We start from the raw sequence: 23,466 nt of genomic DNA on the forward strand, positions 1-23,466 counted from the left end.
CGAGAAGTGCGAGTTGATGTTGGACGGGCTGCCATTGCTTCTGCAAAAGCTGCTTTAGAGGACTTCCTGGGAGAAATGACACCCAGAGTAGATACGGTTCCCCTCTATGCCAGTCCTTTCACCGAGCTAAAGAATATGGCTCTGGTGAAATACAACTCAGCAAAAAAAGCTGTGGACTGGCTCCGTACCGTCACTGGCCACATTAACCTGTCCACGTGTTTGTGGTTAGGCAGTCCTTCCCAGTAAGTGCACTGGGGAGGGCATGGGTAATGTTGTGGGACCCATGCTTGTGGAAGGCGGAGACGACACCGGGAGAAACAGTGGCGGCTGGGGACCGAGTATGGACACCCGGCCGCTGCCGGCATGAGGTTATGAAAAACTTCTGCCTCCACGAGCCTAAAAGGCCACATTTCAAGTGCAAGCAGCTGTCAAAAATTTGGCAGTATAGAATTGCAGCTTGTGGGTTGGTGGGTGGCTGGCTGCATACTTGCGCTTGCATTCCAAGGAATGGGGTAGGGACAACTGAACGCTGCACTGGGACAAGGACGTGGACCGTGATTGTTGCAAGTCTGCAATGACAGGTGCATGGCGGGAGGCATCTTCGCATGCGCCAAGGATCATTTATGATGGGCACACTTTTTGGCAGTGACCTGGGAGTCAGAGATGCTTCCAGAGGTCTTCCCCATGCTGTTCCCATTTCTTTTCAGCACTGTATGCATGTGTCTGATGATGTGTCGCACACCACATGGCCAAATAAGGTTGTAAAATGTTAAAATGACATTTCCTGATGAATGCATTTGTCACGGTTGAAAGCAATGCAAAAGTGCAAAGACGCATCAAAAACGCCATGTGTGAACATAGCCCAAGGTGTGGAGGAGTATTTTTGTTTTTGGTTATTTCTTTTGCCTTTTATACAAGTCATTACCCTGGAAAGGATGTTCCTTAACATATTTTTTTATGTTTTATTGTGAGTCCATAAAAGTGGCGCAATACTCTGACAATGTTGTTGACAGCAATGATCTGGGAGTCAGAGATGCTTCCAGGGGTCTTACCCATGCTATTCCCATGTCATTTGAGCACTGTTCCCATCGATTTAGGCAATTTTTAGGCCCTCTGCAGACGGCCAGGGGGAGCGGCTTGAAAAATGCTCGAGTTTCCAATAGACTTACATTGGGCTCGTTGCTCGGGTCGAGCACCCGAGTGTTCCAATGTGCTCGACCCGAGCAACGAGTACCCGAGCATTTTAGTTCTCGCTCATCACTACTAGTGAGTAGACGTGTTTATTTTTTTTTCTGTGAAGCATGATGAGGATTGGGGGGCCATGCATACCAGGATGGGGGTGTCACGCATTCCAGGAAGAGGGATGAGGGGTACCATGCATACCAGGAAGAGAGTTGAGGGGGCCATGCATACCAGGAAGAGGGATAAGGGGGGCCATGCATACCAGGAAGAGAGATGAGGTGGGCCATGCATAACAGGATAAGGATGAGGGATGCCAAGAATACCAGGATGGAGATCAGGGGTGCCATGCATACCAGGATGGAGGGGTGCCATGCATACCAGGATGGGGGATCGGGGTGCTATGCATACCAGGATGAGGGGTGCCATGCATACCAGGAAGGGGATCAGGGGTGCCATGCATACCAGGATGGTGGGGTGCCATGCATACCAGGATGAGGGGTGCCTTGCATACCATGATGGAGATCAGGGGTGCCATGCATACCAGGATGGTGATCAGGGTTGAAATGCATTGCAGGGTGGAGGGGTGCCATGCATACCAGGATGGAGGGGTGCCATCCTTTCCAGGATGAAGATCAGGGGTGCCATGTGTCAGAAAAATATCTAAGAAGATATTAAGAAGTCTCTCTCACAGACCCATCTTCCCTCCTCCCCATAGTATTTGTCAGGAGATAAGAGCTGACAATCTACCATCTGCTCCTATGCAGTGACTTGTAAACAAATGCTAGCCCAAAAGGTGCTACCAAACCCAATTAACACAGGCTTGTGATAAATTTACAGCTAGCTGAGAAGGTTGTATTCCCAAAGGGAATTTAACAGAGGTCTGTAGCCGGGCCGGAGCCGATGCAAAATATGGATCCGATAATAATTGGACCCATATTTTTAGTGACAGGGTCAGCTAAGGAACAATATGCTTATTTTTTCATAGCCGTAAGCCCCTCCGGGGAGCTGTGGCGCAACAGTAATAAAATAACGGATCGCAGCTATATCGTGTGTGGTCTCTGGAGAAAGGTAAATTCATAACTGAAAATATAGTATCATTTTTGGGCTGCTGCGGTCAACCAGCGAGAAATTATCCCAGAAGTGGCGATTCTAATAAAATGATGAAGGCTAGAAACCAGCCCATGATGTCAGCACAGAGGGGTGGGGGAAGGTCTCTACCTTCAGCATAAAAGAATCCACTGAGGATGGATCAGTATTCATTGCCGGGAGTATACATTTATTATAGCAAAGGATCCCATTCACTGAATGGCCATAGGAGAGTTCCTCTCCAGCTATATTCAGTCGTCTCTGCGAACCATATAGTAAGTTTCTTCTTTAATCCTGTTTATTTTGTGTAACTGTAAATTCTGTATTGTAATGTCTCCATTTGTAAAATCTTGTATATTTTTCCTAAACACTGCCTCCATTTTGGATTAAACATAAAGTGTAATAGTCCTGTTTCTTTTCTCTGTAATTGTTCCCTCCCCCGAAGCCATATACGCTACCAGGACAGAGGCACCTGACCGTGCCTGTATTATATTTCAACTGGCCGGTGGTGGCAGCGAATGATAATAATAATTGGTCTATCATGAAGCTGGCAGTAACCATACTGGGGTATATACACATATTCCATGTGTTGGAATCTGGAGGTGTGACGCCATATGCTTTCTGCTCACTTGCCGATAGCTACGTAGTGGGCAATCGGGATCGTGTGCTCGCGAATCCCTGGTCAATCCAGTGAATTCTTGACAGAGTGACGACAGTGGTGGGGTATTGTGTGATCTCCCCGGTGTTGTCCCTGACACCATGCATAACAGGATGGGGATCAGGGGTGCCATGCATGCCAGGATGGGAATCAAGGGTGCCATGCATACTAGGATGGAGGGGTGCCATGCATTCCAGGATAGAGATCAGGGGTGCCATGCATAACAGGATGGGGATCAGGGGTGTCATGCTTAACAGTATGGGGATCAGGGGTGCCATGCATAACAGGATGGGGATCAAGGGTGCCACGCATACCAAGATGGGGATGAGGGCCACGTATAATAGGAAGAGGGGGACCATATATGCCTTTTTGGGGAATACTGACAGAATTGGGGGATATTACTCCTGTAACAGTGTCAGCAGCAGACACCCTCCTCCTTAACAGAACATCATGACCATATTTTTTGCTTAAATTTTTTTTTTCTATTTTCCTCCTTTAAAACATGTGCTCTATGTTGCAGGGTAAGCTCCCGGGTCTGTTCTATAAAGTAAGTGTACATATCTGTCATAAATGTATGGTGGATGTTACCTAGGGGCTAAAGAATTAAAAAGCAGTAATATGGATCTTCTTAACTCATTATTACATGCCCTCCATACATGGAATAATTTAAGGGTTTGGATCTCTTTCTTCAAAAAAATCTCTGCTGGAAAAGAGGAACCAAGCCCTAAAATGTGTCACCTGTTCAAGTTATACCTTTTTGTCTCAATATTGACTATCTCATGATACATAATATATATGGGCTTCGATAATTTTCTGGATAAATGTTGTGGGATTACAGGATTTTCTCCTTTGTGAAACGATGCCTGCTTGTAAGTATAGCATTCCTTCCAGACTACGCTGCACTCCTTTTCATAAAATAGCTGCTGGTGGAGGTACATGTGACCCAACCATCAGCCTCCTCTAATTGTAAAATTGCTTTCTCATGCACAGTAATTTTCAATAAAAAGGGGCTGATGGACAGGACTGTTCACATGATCCTCCATCAACTGCCATTTTGAAAACAGGAGAAGCCATGCAGTCTCTAAGTTTAGAGATATTATTAAAGAAGCCCTTGCATCAAAATTTTATCCTCCTAATATATTGCAATCATCATATTATGTAGCACTGCTTACTCACAATTGCTCATTTTGCCATTCTACCCAGCTAATTCTTCTCTTTGCTCTGTTTAGAAACAGGAAGTCTCTTGTTCCTGCATTTATAATTCCCCTCCTCAGCGCCTGACCAGCTGCTCTCTCCTTCCCCCTGCCATTGACTTTTGCAGTGACTCATGACTCATACAGGGAAAATTCACCTCCTGTTTCTACATAGAGCTTATAAGGATTTGGCTAGTCAGTTTTTAATCATGTGATGTCACAGACCTAATGGAAAACAAGAATTAACTGGGTAGAAGGGCAAAATGTGCAATTCTAAGTACACAGTGCTATATAATGTGATGACTGAAATTTATTAGGATAAAAATTTTGATGAGTTTGATTCTTCTTTGTTGCAAAACACTATTTCAAACACATTTTTGAAAATAAAGTAGAAAAAATCTTTAAAGGGTTTGCCATTTTCAAACAGGTGCATATCACTGCTGCAACCAATCACCCAGCTTAGCAGCTCGTGCCATCTGCATCGGCAGAATTCATGAGCTCAGTGATTGTCTGTAGCCATGGCTTTACTATGGCAGCAGCAGAGAGCTGACTGGAGCAGCACAGAATTGGTGAAGGTTGAGTACTCTGCTGTGTTTGTTTTTTCATTCAATCATTTGGGGACTACTTTTTTAATCTGTCAAAAACCCTTTTCAGATATTTTGCATCCCCATAAAGATGCCTCATATAGGCAGCTTAGTGTCTTCAATATCATGATTTAAAGATTAAATTGAAAAACATGAGTCTATACAATATTGAGAGGCATCTAGACATGTCTAATGTTTAGTATTTGTTTAAAGGGGTTGTCTGATATAAAGCTACAAGTCTGCAGTCACTCTATTTGACTGCAGATTTGTGAATCCTCACATCGCACTCACTGCTCACCGTGAGGATTCTCATGTGACTGCAAGTATAAGATATGCATATGTAGCACCCTGAGGATTCGGCTGCTACAGGGGTATTACACCTCAAGCCAGAGGTGTGGTATTCCACTCCCGGGTAAGGATGGAGTGTGGAACTGAGCTCAGTAGGCTGCATACACTACATACATCCCATTTCCGGGGGACAGATCGACGGTACTCCCACCAGTTTATGTGCAGGTACGATAGTGTCTGTCCCTGGCTGGAGTGGGAGGGGGGTGGAACATCCCAGTAGTGTAGGGGCAGATAGGGGGAGCAGTCTGAGTAAAGCTAGGAGCTCATTGGGTGCTGGTCACCTGAGCTCACACATAGAGGGAGTATATAAGGTGGGAACCATCTTAGATCAGGGTCAGACAGGCAGACAGCTACTAGTCAGTCTGTTGTAGAGGGTCAAGCAGTCCTGAAAGAAGAGAGAGAGGAGTCAGAAGGACCCAGAGGGGAAGAAGAGGGAACCCCAAGAGCCCAAATTCAAGCAACAGGGTGAAGGGTTGGCACAAGGGTACCGGATCCCAAGCTGGTGGAGGGCACTAATCCTCAGCCAGAGACCGGAGGTTGTGGGCAGGATCTGCCACGACCCCCCCACTAAATCCACCAGGAAGGCAGACCAAGTATAGGGTCAGGGAACCCAGAGGAGGTGTACCCACCAAGAGACCCGAGGGAGCCGGACATAGGTGGATCCCTGGTGGGGAAGGCCAGAGAAAAGGAACGTCAGAAAGGGAGCTCAGGATCACGCTCCAGAATTACCTGGGGGTTGGCCGAGTCCAGGACCTGGTGGACGCAGCACGGCTCGGGCGGTCACTCAAGGCCGGAGTGACCAGAACAACAGCAGTAAGTAAACACCCTGAACTGCACAGCCCGACTCTGAGTCTTAATACCATCCTCACTGCACCACCACAACCACCACCCTCTACAACTGACCCCCTGAGGCTATACCCCTCCCGTTGGGGGTTATACCACCAGAAGCTGCACACACACCACCAGCCTCAGCGGACCCTGCTGCAGCGGCGGCCGTATTAACCGCAAATCAACGGGTGGCGTAGTCGACACGAAAGAACATCCAGCAACATCTGTAGGACTGCCACACACTGAGCTTGACACCCTGGGCACGGACCGGGTCACCGCCACTCGGAGACTACGACCCCCATCTGATCCGGCTCCGGGTATCCCCAAACAACACTGGCCCAGGGGGCGCGTCACATACTCCAGGCCACATACTAACTAGACCGCTTTTGGCCACGTTCAATACACTTGCATTGAGTAAGGCTGCTCCCATATAGTTGGATTTTGGTCAGGAGTATGCAAATAGCATAGTTGCGGTCACATGACCCGGAGAATCCTCATAGTGTGCTGTGAACGCGTCCGTCTAGTGGGATTGTGGTTGGGAGTATGCATATAGCATAGTTGTGGTCACAGGACACTGGAGAATCCTCACAGCATGCAGTGCAGGAGTCCATCTAGTCCGATTGTGGTTGGGAGTATGCATATAGCAATCTTGTGGTCACATGACACCGGAGAATCCTCACAGTGTGTAGTGCAAGCGATGTGAGGATTCACAAGTCCTCAGTCACATAAAGTGAGATAAAGTGATTGTAGACTTGTAGATTTAGATCGGACAACCCCTTTAATTCATTTAGAGTACATAGTACTCATAGGAGATCTATAAGGACTGTAATATAAAATATCAATGACTAGTTTTGTCACATATAGCATTGAATTTCAACTTCATCCTTCATTTCATTAACGATCTAATAGAAAAAAAATTCTATACATAAATTAATAAAATTCCTTAATGCGTAGATCTTAAAGAATATTAAAATTTTCATGTATTTAAGGGATCACATTCAAATATGGCTAATCATGAAAGTGAACACGTTTGGACAATACTTCTGGCATTCATGATGACTTGCCACCATGTCTATGTAACAGATGGCAGCATAAACTGTAAGTATATGACAGAAAAGTTTTTCTACTTTTCAAATTTTGCATATACTGTATAGCAAAATTGTAAATGCTCCAGGTAATGCATACTTCTCTTCAATTAGGTCATGTTTCCACATGGTGATCCCCTGGGAATTAAATTATTTTCTGTGCCCTTCAGGGGGAGGATCACCATCCCAGTCAATTGAAGTTCCTCTTTGATGAACTGTACCACACACTTTATCCACTAGGATAAAAACTCATATCACAGATTATTTACTTTTAAATTTTACTCATTTATATAGTGCCATTAATTCCATAGCGCTTTACAGACATTATCGTCACTGTCCCCATTGGCGACAATTTCAATTCAGAATCAGTCTGCTTTTGAAGTGTGGGAAGAAATCAGAGAACCTGGAGGAAACCCACGCAAACACAGGCAGAACATATAAACTCCTTACAGATGTTGTCCCTGGTGGGATTTGAACCCAGGATCCCAGCGCTGCTAAGCAACAGTGTTAACCACAGAGCCTCCAATACTGAAGATTTTAAAGACTCCTTCACACAGTTATAATGTGAGAGATCACAGTTCAGCCTCCTGACTAGCACAGTGGCTCAGTGGTTAGCATTCTTGCTTTCTTTGCAGGGTTCAAATCTCACCAAAGACAACTGCAAAGAGTATTCCTGTTTTCGCGTGGATTTCCTCAAGGTATTTTAGTTTTCTCCGATACTCCAAAAACATACTGATAGGGATTTTGATTGTGAGAACCAATGAGGACATTGATGATGAGATCTGCAAAGCGCTGTGTGGCTCTATATAAGTGAGTAAAATAAATAATAGATATACTGATAATATATTAAGAAATATAGAGAGAAGGATAATAACAGTCTCATGACTGTAGGCAGACATGGTGCTGACTAACTGGTCGCGTGATGCTGTGCTGAAGAATTATGAGATTGTTAGAGCATAAAGTAATAAGATTTAGAATGAAATCTGGACATAAAGATGAAGGCTGAAGAGAAGATAGAGAATGAGTTACATGTAGGTAAGTACACTATGTATAAGAGAAGTGCATGGTGTAGCAATGAGGTGAGGGTTGTGGTAGGACTAATCGCTCGTAGTGATGAGCAAGCATGCTCGCTACTGCTCGGTGCTCGCCCGAGCATCTCACTGCTCGAGATGCTCGGCGCTCGCCGAGTATTTCCGGTGTTGCTCGGCGGGAGCTCGGGTCCCCTTCCTGCATGTTTGGCACTCCTTAAGAGCGCCAATGAACATGCAGGGATTGTCTGCCACACACTGTAATGCCGCAGCCATGTTGGTTGTGGCATTACAGTGATTGGGTGGCCGCACAGCGTCATCAGGTCTATATCAGGCCTAGCGCCGCCACGCTCGTCACAGTCTACTCCGGAATCAGGCAGTGTAGGGAGAGGTGCTGCTGAGCTATGGAGAGGTTTGCTTGTTTCTTAGCTAGTGTAGGTATACCACAACATATTCTACACATATCCATCTCATCTAACAGTCCTTCTGAGGACTAATCCAGCTGCACAGATATCAGTGCTAGGCAGGCAGGCAGTGTATGTGGCAGACTGCAGTGCATATAGCAAGTGGGTCCATTCCAGGTCTGTCTGCTTGTGCTTTTACAGATATTTATAGAAATAGCCCCAGGTTTCAGGGGCCAGGAATAATTTTTTTTTGGATCTTAATCCTGATTATTTGCTTAAAAAGCAATCCTGAGAACACTGTTTTTATGCTCCATTTGCCTGTTGGCACTGCAGAATACAGCCAGATCCTTTCCATATTAAAGAACTAAAATTCCATATATTTAAAACTGTGGTTTGTCCATCACACGGATCACATATAATTGCGCTGAAAATTCAGCCATTTCTAGCCTCCATTGAAATTTTGTTGCAGTGTGTCAGCAAAGTTATTGACACGAGGTCGCTGTAAAAAATAGTTACCTACAGGCCAGCTATTTAAAACTTTGGTTTTCCATCACACGTATCACATATCACTGCGGTTCAAATCCAGCCATTTGTACTGAACGTGGAAAATATTGTCCTCCATTTAAAATGGGCAAGGCGCGTGGCAAGGGACGGGGAAGTGGACGTGATGGTGATGATGGTGTATGCAGAGGACAAGGTCGAGGCGGTGGGCTAGCTGAAATTGTGCCACAACAAACATCCACATCTTCTCGCTCGACCTTCCTGTCGCAATTAATAGGGCACCACAGAACACCACTATTGAACACAGAGCAGTGTGAAAAGATTATTGGTGGGATAGCAGATAATGCTTCCAATCACTTAGCCACAACCATCACCACACGGTCAAGTCTCAGTAGCCGTTGTAGCGCCGGCGTCCCTGCCCTCTGCTAGGCAGGGACGCTGTTCCCCTCACCGCTCTGCTCCGTGCCCGGCGTCCCTCTCCCGCTCTGCTGGCAGCGCGCGCTCCTTCCCGGCCACTGTGCTTAGGGCGCGCGCGCTCTCCCTCCCTCTTAAAGGGGCCGCGCGCGCCGTCCTAAGGAGTCCCCGGCCAATGGCCGGAGGACTTCACCATATATAAGGCACCTCCTCCAAAATGGAGGTGCCCGAGCAATGTTGTTTGCACCAGTGTCTCACCTGTGCTTCAGCCCTCAGGTCCCGTTGCCAGATACCTGCCAGTTACCTGCCAGATTCCTGCCTGATTACTTGTTACCTGCCTGCTAGTCTGAGGTCCGACGGTCTGCCTTACCATTCCTGTCAGTCTGTCTAAGGACCAGCCTGCCCGCTCACCTGGGAGCGCACATCAGCTACCTGCCTGCTTGCCTGAGGTCCGACGGTCTGCCTTCCAAACTCCTGTCAGTCTGTCTATGGACCAGCTTGCCCGCTCACCTGGGAGCGCACATCTGCTACCTGCCTGCTAGCCTACCTGGAGGCTCCGCCGTCACGTGCTGTGACCACCTGCCTGTCCAGTGACTCCTGCCCGGTCACCTGGGAGCGCTCATCTGCTACCTGTCTGCTAGCCTACCTGGAGGCTCCGCCGTCACGTGCTGTGACCACCCGCCTGTCCAGAGACTTCTGTCCGCTCACCTGGGAGCGCTCATCTGCCGCCTGTCTGTTGGTCTTCCTGGAGGCTCCGCCGTCACATGCTGTGACCACCCGTTCATCCAGAGACTCTCGCCTGCTCACCTGGGAGCTCACGTCTATCTTCAGCCGCCACAGGTCGTACCAACCCTTTACCTAGAGACTGTCCCGGTCACTTGCCGTGACCACCAGCCCGTTCATCCAGAGACTGCCTCGGTCACTTACCGTGACCTCCAGCCCGTTCACTCAGAGACTGTCCCGTTCACCTGCCGTGACCACCAGCCCGTTCATCCAGAGACTGCCTCGGTCACTTGCCGTGACCTCCAGCCCGTTCACTCAGAGACTATCCCGTTCTCCTGCTGTGACTTCCAGCCCGTCTTTCCTGGTCGCCACCCGCTCCCTTACAAGGGCCGCCCCCTTGTATAGTAGCTCAGAGGTTCCGCCTCCCAGACCCGTTACAGTTTGCTCGGGCCATGGAACCCGGTGGCACCCAAGCTCCCTCGCTCTCGGACTTGTGTCATGAACTGTCCCGTCAAAGGTCCCAACAGGAGTCCATCCTGGGTCACCTGCGGAATGTCAATACTCGCCTGGACACTTTGACTGCTCCACCAGCAACCTCCGCCAATGCCATGACTCGCAACCCGGCAGCCCCGCTGCCCACCAATACCATGGTACCTTACCCCGGACCCCGGCTTTCTGCACCTCCTCGCTTCGGAGGCGACTCCGCCCAGGCTCGGGGCTTCATAAATCAGTGCACCCTGCACTTTGAACTATTATCTCACCAGTTTAACTCCGACCGGGCCAAAATTGCATTCATCATGTCCCATCTCACCGGGGAGGCCCTGGCCTGGCTAAATCCTCTATGGGAGAGAAGAGACCCCCTGGTATCCAACTTGCCTGCTTTTCTCACGGCTTTCCGGAAAGTCTTCGACGAACCCAGACGGAAGACCTCATCCGCATCATCTCTGCTACGCCTCCGTCAGGAAAGTCTCACCGTGGGCCAATATGCCATACGGTTCCGTACCCTTGCCTCGGAGCTGGCCTGGGATAACGACGCTCTGGTATCCGTCTTCTGGGAGGGTCTGTCCGGCCGTATTAAAGATGAGCTTGCCGGCCGGGACATTCCTACCACTCTCGATGACTTAATAACTCTTGCCACCCGGATTGACCTACGGTTCCAGGAGCGTGCCAGAGAGGTCACCCATGAGAGGAGATTACCCCGTCTAGCTCCTACTTTTCAGAAACTAGTCACTCCTTCTGTCTCTTACCAGGTACACTCTCCTGAGCCTATGCAGGTCGACCAGACCAAGATGGTCAAGACCCGTCAGGACTTACGCCGTGCCGAGGGGACCTGCTTCTACTGCGGCAGTAAGGAGCACCGGATCCGTGCCTGCCCGGAGAGGTCGGGAAACGCCTGTGTCTAGGTTCGCTCAGAGAGGTCCACCTAGACAAGAATAAATCCTCTCCATCCCTGCTGTTGTCAGTTTCAATCGTCTACGGGGAGAACCGTTATTTCGAACTAGCCCAACTTGACTCTGGAGCAGCCGGGAATCTTATTTCACAGTCCCTGGTAGAGAAATACCGCATCCCCACCAAACCTCTGGCTGTACCCTTGTCCGTTGCTGCCGTGGATGGGGGGCTCTTACCACGCCCCATCCAACTCATCACCGAATCCATTAATCTGCAGGTGGGAATGCTGCATTCTGAAAGTATCTCCTTCCATGTTCTGCCTGGACTCTCTCACGCCCTCTTGCTAGGTCTACCTTGGCTCCAGAGACATGCACCCGTTCTTGACTGGCAGACCGGAGAGGTCCTTCGCTGGGGACAGGGCTGCCATAAGACCTGTCTGGTTCCCGTTCATCCCGTCCGTCCTTCTCCTACCCCAGCTAATCTACCTGGACTTCCGATCCCATATTGGTCTTATGCTGATGTCTTTAATAAAAAGGAAGCAGAGACACTACCCCCTCATAGACCATACGACTGCCCTATCGACCTGTTACCTGGTACTTCTCCTCCCCGTGGGCGTATTTATCCATTATCCGCTGCTGAGACCCGCTCGATGTCCGAATATATTGAGGAGAATCTGGCCAGGGGATTCATCCGGAAATCTACCTCCCCGGCGGGAGCAGGCTTCTTTTTCGTCAAAAAGAAGGATGGCTCCCTCCGTCCCTGTATAGACTATAGAGGCCTTAACCAGATCACGGTGAAGAATAAGTACCCCCTTCCGCTCATTCCGGAGTTATTTGATCGTCTGAGGGGGGCTAGAATCTTCACCAAACTGGACCTCCGTGGGGCGTACAACCTGGTTCGTATCCGTCAGGGGGATGAATGGAAGACGGCATTCAACACCCGGGACGGCCACTATGAATATCTGGTAATGCCCTTTGGCCTCTGTAACGCTCCTGCCGTCTTTCAAGAGTTGGTCAATGACATCTTCCGGGACCTTCTCTACTCCTGCGTAGTGGTGTATCTGGACGACATCTTGGTCTTCTCTCCGGATCTCCAGACTCACCGGAGGGACGTTCGTCAGGTCCTGCTCAGGCTCAGGCAGAACCATCTCTACGCTAAATTTGAGAAGTGCCTCTTTGAGCAGACCTCGCTTCCGTTTCTGGGCTACATTATCTCTCAGACCAGCCTACAAATGGATCCTGAGAAACTGTCTGCCATCGAGAAATGGCCCCGACCGGAGGGGTTGAAGGCCATTCAGCGATTCCTGGGCTTCGCCAACTACTACCGCCTCTTCATACCACACTTCTCTTCCCGGACGGCCCCAATTTCTGCGCTCACCCGTAAAGGTACTAATCCCAAAGAGTGGCCACCCGAAGCAGAGGAGGCCTTTCTTTCCCTAAAACAGGCCTTCTCTTCCGCCCCGGTGCTGCATCGCCCAGATGGCAACAAGCAGTTCTTCCTGGAAGTTGACGCCTCCTCCTCTGGAGCCGGAGCGGTACTTACTCAAAAATCATCTTCCGGGAGGATGGTAACTTGTGGCTTCTTCTCAAAACTCTTCTCCTCCTCAGAGCGCAATTATTCCATAGGAGACCGAGAGTTATTGGCCATCAAACTGGCATTGGAGGAGTGGCGTTACCTGCTCGAGGGGGCTCTTCACCCGGTAATAATTTACACTGACCACAAGAACTTGGCTTACCTCCAGCATGCCCAGAGACTTAACCCGCGCCAAGCCCGGTGGTCCTTGTTTTTTGCTCACTTTGATTTTGTTCTTCATTTTCGCCCGGCTGACAAAAACGTCAAAGCAGACGCCTTGTCCCGATCCTTTCTAGTGTCAGATCTCGAGGATGAACCTAAACATATCATCGATCCCGCCAGAGTAATGCAGGTGGCTCCCGTGAGTCTAAATCGTCTCCCTCCCGGTAAGACGTTTGTTTCAGTACCTGATCGGGAGAAGATCCTACACTGGGGCCATTCGTCTAAACTAGCTGGCCACGCCGGTCAGAAAAAGACCCTCCAGCTTATTGCCCGGCACTACTGGTGGCCTACCCTGCACAAGGACGTAATAGACTTCGTTTCTGCCTGTGTGTCCTGCGCCCGCAACAAAGTCCCGAGACACCTGCCAGCCGGTCGCCTCCTTCCGCTTCCTGTGCCTGCTGCCCCCTGGCAGCATATTGCTATGGACTTCATAACTGATCTCCCAGTCTCTGCCGGTTGTACGGTCATTTGGGTGGTCGCTGACCGCTTTTCCAAGATGGCTCACTTTATTCCTCTGCCAGGCCTCCCGTCTGCACCCGAGCTGGCTAAAGACTTTATCCGCCACATCTTCCGTCTTCATGGCCTGCCCCTCCACATCGTGTCGGATCGTGGGGTACAGTTCACCTCACGTTTCTGGAGAGCCACCTGTAAACTGCTAGACGTCACCCTGGACTTCTCTTCCGCTTACCACCCACAGTCCAATGGTCAAGTGGAGCGGATCAATCAGAACCTGACCAGTTACCTCCGGCACTTCGTTAATGCCCATCATTCAGACTGGGTGGATCTCCTACCATGGGCCGAGTTCTCTTATAATAACCACCAGAGCGAATCCTCCTCCAAATCCCCGTTTTTTGTAGTCTTCGGTCAACATCCTCGGATTCCTTTTCCTGTCTCCACCTCTGTGGACAACCCGGCTGCGGAATCTCTCGTTAGCAAATTTTCCTCCATTTGGGAGAGTACCCGATCCGCACTCCTTCAGTCGTCCGAACGGATGAAAAGACACGCTGACAAAAAACGCCTGGATCCTCCACAATTTCGTCCTGGAGATAAAGTCTGGCTCTCATCTAAATATGTCCGACTCAAGATACCTTCTTACAAGTTAGGGCCTCGGTTCATCGGTCCTCTGGAGGTCATCAGCCAGATCAACCCGGTGGCCTATAAATTGAAACTCCCGGCCAACTTACGGATCCCTAACTCTTTCCATGTATCTCTCCTCAAACCTGTGGTACTTAACTCTTTTTCCAAGTCTACAGGTACGCCTCCTGCTCCGGTTTCTGCTGAGGACGAGTTTGAGGTAGAGAACATTCTTGCCACCAAAAGGGTAAGAGGAAAGACCTTTTTTCTAGTAGATTGGAAGGGGTTTGGTCCTGAGGAGAGAACGTGGAGCCCCGGGAGAACATCCATGCCCCTCTCATCTTAGCTAAATTTCTGTCTGGCCTAAAAAAGGGGGGGCCTAAAGGGGGGGGTACTGTAGCGCCGGCGTCCCTGCCCTCTGCTAGGCAGGGACGCTGTTCCCCTCACCGCTCTGCTCCGTGCCCGGCGTCCCTCTCCCGCTCTGCTGGCAGCGCACGCTCCTTCCCGGCCACTGTGCTTAGGGCGCGCGCGCGCGCTCTCCCTCCCTCTTAAAGGGGCCGCGCGCGCCGTCCTAAGGAGTCCCCGGCCAATGGCCGGAGGACTTCACCATATATAAGGCACCTCCTCCAAAATGGAGGTGCCCGAGCAATGTTGTTTGCACCAGTGTCTCACCTGTGCTTCAGCCCTCAGGTCCCGTTGCCAGATACCTGCCAGTTACCTGCCAGATTCCTGCCTGATTACTTGTTACCTGCCTGCTAGTCTGAGGTCCGACGGTCTGCCTTACCATTCCTGTCAGTCTGTCTAAGGACCAGCCTGCCCGCTCACCTGGGAGCGCACATCAGCTACCTGCCTGCTTGCCTGAGGTCCGACGGTCTGCCTTCCAAACTCCTGTCAGTCTGTCTATGGACCAGCTTGCCCGCTCACCTGGGAGCGCACATCTGCTACCTGCCTGCTAGCCTACCTGGAGGCTCTTCCGTCACGTGCTGTGACCACCTGCCTGTCCAGTGACTCCTGTCCGCTCACCTGGGAGCGCTCATCTGCTACCTGTCTGCTAGCCTACCTGGAGGCTCCGCCGTCACGTGCTGTGACCACCCGCCTGTCCAGAGACTTCTGTCCGCTCACCTGGGAGCGCTCATCTGCCGCCTGTCTGTTGGTCTTCCTGGAGGCTCCGCCGTCACATGCTGTGACCACCCGTTCATCCAGAGACTCTCGCCTGCTCACCTGGGAGCTCACGTCTATCTTCAGCCGCCACAGGTTGTACCAACCCTTTACCTAGAGACTGTCCCGGTCACTTGCCGTGACCACCAGCCCGATCATCCAGAGACTGCCTCGGTCACTTACCGTGACCTCCAGCCCGTTCACTCAGAGACTGTCCCGTTCACCTGCCGTGACCACCAGCCCGTTCATCCAGAGACTGCCTCGGTCACTTGCCGTGACCTCCAGCCCGTTCACTCAGAGACTATCCCGTTCTCCTGCTGTGACTTCCAGCCCGTCTTTCCTGGTCGCCACCCGCTCCCTTACAAGGGCCGCCCCCTTGTATAGTAGCTCAGAGGTTCCGCCTCCCAGACCCGTTACAGCCGTGAGTCTGGACCGCATATTCCTCACCCTGATCCTCCGAAGAGCTGTTCACTTTTCCATTTATAGATTCAGGCCTCTCGCCCAGTCCACTTTAAGCGGGGCAAGAGGAGATCGCATGTAGCGATGCCCAAATATTTGAGCAGCCACGGTCACACGAAGGCGACGGTGGGAAACTGTCACAAGAAGTGGACGATGATGAGACACACAGAAAGTCAGGAGGAGGACCAGGGTGCGGAAGTGGAAGACGAGGTGGTAGATGATATAGTAACTGACCCAACCTGGCAGGGGGAAATACAGAGCGATGACAGTAGCACAAAGGGGGATGGAAGCATAGCACCACAACAGGCAGAAAGATGCAGTGTGGTGGCCGCAGACAGAAGGCGGGCAACCGTTCCGTCAACACGACGGAACTTGCCAGTACAACTGTTAAGTCTTCCCGAGTCGGGTTATTTTTTAAAGCCTCTGCCGATAACCCAAAAAGGCCATTTGCACCACCTGCCAGGCCAGCATCAGCAGGGATAGCAAAACTAGTAGCCTGATCACCACCAGCATGATCAGGCACATGGCATCAAAGCACCCGACTAAGTGGGCTGAACCCCAGGCTCCAGCAACAGTGTCTGCGGATGGCACCACGGCTTCTTCCGCTGTTGTGCGTGCAAGCCAATCCTCTATCCGTGGCGCATGCAAAGATGCCTCCTGCCCTGCACCTGTTGTTGTACACTCTCAAGTAGCACCATCAGCAAGCAAGTCCTTGTCCTTGTCCCAGCGCAGCGTTCAGTTGTTCCTACCCCAGTCCTTGGAACGCAAGCTCAAATATGCAGCCAACGCCTCACAGGTCTCACTACTAATTTCACACATTTCGCGACTGCTTGCGCTCTAAATGTTGCCTTTTAGGCTCGTGGAGATGGAAGCTTTCTGCAACCTGGTGGTGGCGACCATCCCTTGGTACTCAGTCACCAGCCGCCACTATTTCTCCCTGTGTGCCATCTCCGCATTACATGAGCACGTGTCCCACAATATTAGCCATGACCTCAACAATAAAGTTACTGGGAAAGTCCACCTAACCACGAACATGTGGACAAGTGCTTGTGGGCAGGGATGGTACATCTTGCTGATGGCACACTGGGTTACCCTAGTGGAAGCCGGGACCAAGTCTGACCTGGGACGGAACACGTCCTCCCGACGTCGAGGATTGTGGGCCCTGGGTCAATCAGGGTTGTCCCCATTTTCTACAGCTCCCGCATCTCATCCTCCTCAGCCTCCTCCTCCTCTTCAGCCTCCATCTCCGAAATGACCACATCAGTCGCAAGCTGGAAGCACTGCAGCACTGCTTTAGCCAAGAGACAACAGGCTGTGCTGAAGCTAATATGCTTAGGTGACAAACAAACAATGCTAAAGAGTTGTGGACAGCTCTGAATGAGCAGGCAGATCTGTGGCTGACATCACTGAGCCAGGCATGGTCGTGCGTGACAATTGGCAGAACATGGTGGCAGCTCTGGGGCGAGGCGAGCCCACACACGTACCATGCCTGGCCCATGTGCTTAACCTCATGGTTCAGCGGTTTCTCAGAACCTACCAGGAGCTGCCGTATCAGCTTGTCAAAGTATGCCGCCTGTGTGCCCATTTGAGAAAGTCACCTACAGCTTCCACCGCCCTTGCCATATTTCAGCAGTGTTTGTTGTTTCCGGCTCATTGACTGGTGTGTGATGTCCCCGCGCATTGGAACTCTACATTGCAGATGTTGGGAAGGATTTATGAGTAGAAGAGGGCAGCATCAACAAGGTCGTCGGAATTCAGTTCAGACTCCACACATAAGACCTCAGGAGTGGACATGGATGTCAGACATATGTACCATCCTCCAAAACTTTGAGGACTCCACCAAGATGGTGAGCGGCGATGACCCCATGATAAGTGTCATCATCCCGCCTCTATGTCTTCTGAAATACTCTCTGCTCACAATCAAAGAGGATGCATTGCAGGAGGAGCCTAAGGACAGGGAAGAGGAGGAGGAGGAGTAGAGCATGATCAGTCGTCCTCTTAGTGAGGACACAGAAGTCTTGCCTGTTAGCAGTCTGGCACGCATGGCTGAGTTTTTGTTATGCTGCCTTTCCCGTGACCCTCGCATACTCCAAATTTTGGGTGACAGTCATTACTGATTGGTGACACTTCTAGTTTCACGCTACAAGGAGAACTTTCTATCTCTTATTCCCGGGGCGGACAGATCTTCTAAAATGGGGCAGTACCAGAAGGCCATTGTTGCAGAATTATTAAAAAAATTCTCATCTGAAATCGGTGGCGGCAGAGGTCACAGTTTGTTGGACAACCAAGGAGTACAGGCGAGAGAGACACAACTCCAATCATGCAGAGGCAGGGAAACACTGTCAAAGTTCTGGGACAGTTTTCTCAGACCCTCCCATTTAACAGGCCCTGAGGCGCGGGGTACTCTCACAGGGAGTGCAAAGTTTCGGAAGATGGTGAGGGAGTTCCTTGCCGACCGTACCAATGTCCTCCATGATTCCTCTGTGCCTTATAATTACTGAGTATCCAAGCTGGACACATGGAACAAACTGGCTCTCTATGCATTGGAGGTCCTGCCCTGTCGCTAGCGGATTATCAGAGCGGGTTTTTAGTGCCACTGGTGGAATTATAACTGATAGGTGCATCCGCCTGTCAACTGAAAATGCTGACAGGCTGACTCTTATATAAATGAATAAGGGCTGGATTGTTCCAGACTTCTCAACACCACCAAATGATAGCAGCATAACATGAACTCAAATCCAGTTTCTTTTTTTGGGTGGTCTATTCCCATGCACCTCTTCACACCTACACTTGGGTATACGCTTCCTGATTTTGTCTATTTGCTCTTGTCGTCCTCCTTCTCCTCATCCTGAATCACCATATCATTCACCACCATATCTACTATATCACCTCCTCTACGTCTCTTCCAAGGGGCATTGGAGTACTTCCAAATTTTATCAACTTTTGTCCCTCCAAATTTTTGGCAGCCGTGGCTTCACTGCATAGGCAAACACTATGGGAGACCCACTTCCTAATAATGGGAACATTGTTTTTAGGAGGCTCTCTGACCTCTACGTCTCTCACAAGCGACATTGGAGTGCTTCCAAATTTTTGGCGGCCCTTTCAGGCACTGCATACACAATAACAGTATAGGAGACCCACTCGTTAATAATGGGAACAACAAAGCATAGCCGGCTGATGGCTCTCTAACAATTGCGAGGGCCGACTGCTGGCCCTTTAAGAATAGTAAGGGCTGCCTGATGGCCCTGTAAAAATAGGCTTTGTGACTTTCAGAGTCCCTCCATCATAAATGAAACATGATGTATCTGATGATGTGTCACATACCACATGGCCAGATAAGGTTGTAAAATGTTAATATGACATTTACCAGTGAATGCATTTGTCTTGGTTGAAAGCAATGCAAAAGTGCAAAAACGGATCAAAAACGCTACGTGTGAACATAGCCCAAAGTGTGGAGGAGCATTTTTGTTTTTGTATATTTATTTTGCCTTATATACAAGTCATTTCCCTGGAAAGGATGTTCCTCAACATATTTCTCAGGAAAATCTTTTTTGATTTTGTTTTTGTATATTTTATTGTGAGTCCGTAAAAGTGGCGTAATACCTCTGACAACATTGTTGACAGCAGTGACCTGGGAGTCGGAAATGCTTCCAGGGGTCTTCCCCATGCTGTTCTCATGTCATTTGAGCACTGTTCCCATCGATTTGGGCAATTTTTAGGCTCTCTGCATACCGCCAGGGGGAGTAGCCTAAAAAATGCTCGAGTTTCCCATAGACTTACATTGGGCTCGTTGCTCGGGTCCGAGCACCAGAGCATTCCAAATTGCTTGACCCGAGCATCGAGCACCTGAGCGCACTAAAATCACCAATCACTACTCACTCGGCCACTTCCGGAAGTAGACTCAGGAACCCGAGTTTTCTTTGCAGGCTTTATTAACAACATAAAGCTCTGCACTCCAGCAAAATAAGCACAGCCTTACTTGGCAAAACAACAAAACAAAAGATAAACTGTAGCACAGTCCATTTATGTGTGTGCGGTTCGCCCACACAGGTTATGTCCTGCCTTCGGCTCCCTCCTGAGCTATGGCTGTCCAATCTGGAGACCTTGCCTCTCCAAACACAACACAGAGAAAAAAAAAAGGACTGGACATTTAAATGTTGCTCAGCCACACCCTGAGGCGGAGGTATGGGGAATGATATCCCTCCCATCTCTAGGTCATTCCCCTAAATCCACGCCCTTTAAGTGAGTTAACCCTCCAGCATATAACATGCTGGCAGAAAGTTATTGGTTTCAGTTCACACAGGTTAGCAGCCTGTGTGACACATACCTCCCCTCATAAATAATACCAGTGACTCTTTCACATATTCCCCCCCTCTGCCCAAAGCCGGGGATTTGGGCACCTTCCGATACCTGACAGGGAATTCTAGAAAGGGCATCAGCGTTCCTGTGTAACTTCCCGGACCTATGCTCTACGTGAAAGTTGAAGTCCTGAAGAGCTAGGAACCATCTAGTTACCCTGGGATTTTTACCCCTCTTTTCCCTCAACCATCTCAACGGGGCATGGTCTGACACCAACTTAAACTTCCGGCCTAGTAGGTAGTATGTTAGTGTATCTACGGCCCACTTTATGGCTAAAAACTCTTTGTCTACTATTGCATAGTTTTTCTCACAGGACGAAAGCTTCTGGCTCAGAGAATGCAATGCTCTTCACCATTTATCTCTTGAGAGAGTACGGCTCGTAGACCAACCTCTGAAGCGTCTGTCTGGACCACAAACTCTTTCTTGAAGTCTGGTGCGACCAGGACCGGTTGTTTACAGAGTGCTGACTTCAATAGTTGAAACGCGGTCTCTGTTTCCTCCATCCACTTCACCATGGTTGATCTGGTGCCTTTTAGGAGATCCATCAGTGGCGTGGCCATCATTGCAAAAATTTGGGATAAACCGCCGGTAATATCCCACCATTCCCAGGAATGCTCTCACTTGCTTCTTGGAGAGAGGTTTCGGCCAGGTCTGCATAGCCTCCATTTTATTTACTTGCGGCTTTATTTCACGTCTTCCGATGACATAACCCAAGTGCTTGGCCGCTTCTTTTCCGACGGCATATTTCTTTTTATTTATAGTAAATCTCACATTCCTTAGAGCATCCAGTAGCTTAGGTAGATGACTAGCCCAGTCTGGGCTAAAGACTACAATGTCTTCAAGATAGGCTGTGGCATACTTCTTATGTGGGGCTAGGATCCGATCCATAGCCCTCTGGAAGGTGGCTGGGGCCCCCTGTAGTCAGAACAGCATCCGAGTATATTGAAAGCACCCATCAGGTGTCGAGAAAGCCGTCTTCTCCTTGGCTGTCTGAGTCATGGGGATCTGCCAGTAGCCCTTTGTCAGGTCAAGAGTGGTGACGTACCTTGCCGATCCAAGCCTCTTGAAGAGTTCGTCAACGCGGGTACGCGTCACACTTGGACACCTCACTGAACCGGCTGTAATCATTACAAAACCTCCACTCACCATTGGGTTTTGGCACAAGGACAATTGGGCTCGACCACCCACTCTTTGACTCCTCTATCACCCTACGGTCTAGCATCCTCTTTACCTCGTCGGAGATCATCTTCTGGCGTGCTTCCGGAATCCGTTACGGCTTCAGATTCACTCTTACATGTGGCTCTGTCAGTACATCATGCTCTACCACCTGAGTATGCCCCGGCAACTCTGAGAACAACTCCGATTTCACTGTAGTAGTTCTCGACATTGTTGCTTCTGGGCCAGCGATAGAGTCTCTCCTATAGTGACCTCTTCCACCTTGCCTTCAGGTCCCAGGCAAGGAGTTTCAACTGGTTCCCGATCCCACCACGGCTTGAACAAGTTCACATGGTATACTTGGTGTGGCTTTCTTCGGCCAGGCTGGTGGACTCGGTAGTTCACTTCACTGAGTTTCTCTACCACCTCATATGGGCCTTGCCACTTGGCCAGGAATTTACTTTCGACGGTGGCAATGAGAACCAGAACGCGATCCCCAGGCTGAAACTGTCTCAGCCTTGCCGACCAGTTATACACTCTCGTTTGGGCTTCCTGCGCCCGGAGGAGATGTTCCTTCACGATGGGCATCACTTTCGCCATTCTCTCCTGTAACTGGGCGACATGTTCGATGGTGCTCCGGTGGGGGGTGATCTCGGCCTCCCAGGTTTCCTTGGCAATATTTAGGAGACCCCTTTGGTGCCGGCCATATAGAAGATCAAACGGAGAGAAGCCAGTAGAGGCTTGGGGAACTTCCCTGATGAAAAACAGTAGAAACGGGAGCAGGTAGTCCCAGTCTCGACCATCCTTCTCGACGACCTTTTTGAGCATTCCCTTCAGAGTCAGGCTATCGGTCTGCTGATGGTAAAAGGAAGTTCACAGCTGGGTAATTCAAAGCACTTTACATAGCTCCTTCATCACCTTGCTCATGAATGGGGTTCCTTGGTCCGTCAGGATTACCTTCAGTAGACCGGTCCTGGCAAAGATGTGGACAAGATCCTGAGCTATGCTCCTACTGGACGAGTTTAAGGGTACCGCTTCAGGGAACAGGATCGCATAGTCCATGATGAGCAAGATACTGTATATTGGTGGCCCAGGGCCGATTTAACTAAGGGGTCCACAAGGTCCATGGCAATCCTCTCAAAGGGAACTTCTATCACAGGTAGTGGAACTAAGGGGCTACGGAAATGGGAGGTGGGCACGGTTATCTGGCAGGTGGGGCAGGACCTACAATAGTTTAAGATCTCCTGGTAACATCCTGGCCAATAAAACCTCCTCACTATTTTCTCCTGAGTTTTTTCCACCCCTATGTGTCCCCCCAGATTATGTGAGTGTGCCATATCCATTACCCTCCGTCGGTATGGTCCCGGCACTAACAACTGTTCCACTGTCTCACCGTCCCTTAGTTTAGTCACCTGATATAGCAACTCTCCCTGAACTGCAAAGTGGGGGAACCTGGTATCGGCCCCCGGCTCTTGGGCAACCCAATTACATACAGTAACCTGGTCAAACACCCACTTTAAGATCAGGTCCAAAACTTGAGCAATCCTAAAGATTTCTCCAGACACATCTAACTCAGGGAGGTCGGCCTCTTCGGTCACCGTCTCGCCCTCATCGCCGGTAAGGATGCACAGTGGGGACTCATCCACTTGAGACTTCATTGGGGGTTCTTCTCCAGGGACCTGGCTTTTCCCCATGCTACTTAGTCCGGCTCCCTTACCCCACAAGTCGCAAAATAAAGAAAAATCACAGCCCAGTATGACGGGATGTATCAGGTCCTTAACCACCCTGACCTTGTGGGACTGGGCGCCACAGTCTATTCCCACTGTCACTGTGGCCACGGGATAGTCCTTGGCATCACCATGGATGCACTGAATGCCCATAGTTTTGGAAGGGATCAACTAGTGGGGAATGGTAGCTCTGATTAAGGTCACCAGACTCCCAGAGTCCAACAGTGCAAGCAACTTTACTCCATTAATGTATACGGCACATGCCAGTGGCCCCTTGGCGGGTCAACAGTCCACACTGCAGGCTAGATAAGCATAAT

At 49.9% G+C, this 23,466-nt stretch overlaps 1 protein-coding gene across 6 annotated transcripts in view; it reads left to right on the plus strand.

Annotated features, from left to right (window-relative positions):
* LOC141228990 (interleukin-5 receptor subunit alpha-like) overlaps positions 1-23,466 on the plus strand; it is a 169,705-nt gene that overhangs the window by 55,631 nt on the left and 90,608 nt on the right. For 4 of the 6 annotated variants that reach the window (XM_073667379.1, XM_073667384.1, XM_073667394.1 and 1 more), the window contains 2 exons: positions 3,447-3,473; positions 6,869-6,977. The exons of 1 other annotated variant lie outside the window; for it this stretch is intronic. In XM_073667379.1, coding sequence (XP_073523480.1) covers positions 6,884-6,977 — 94 coding nt within the window. In that variant the 5' untranslated portion in view covers positions 3,447-3,473; positions 6,869-6,883. The remainder of the gene's footprint in view (positions 1-3,446; positions 3,474-6,868; positions 6,978-23,466) is intronic. One more of the 6 variants, XM_073667373.1, reaches the window with a different exon arrangement.

Source organism: Phyllobates terribilis, unplaced genomic scaffold, assembly GCF_046119375.1.
Source record: "Phyllobates terribilis strain yellow unplaced genomic scaffold, ASM4611937v1 Scaffold_2__4_contigs__length_985480577, whole genome shotgun sequence".
Lineage (NCBI taxonomy): Eukaryota > Metazoa > Chordata > Amphibia > Anura > Dendrobatidae > Phyllobates > Phyllobates terribilis.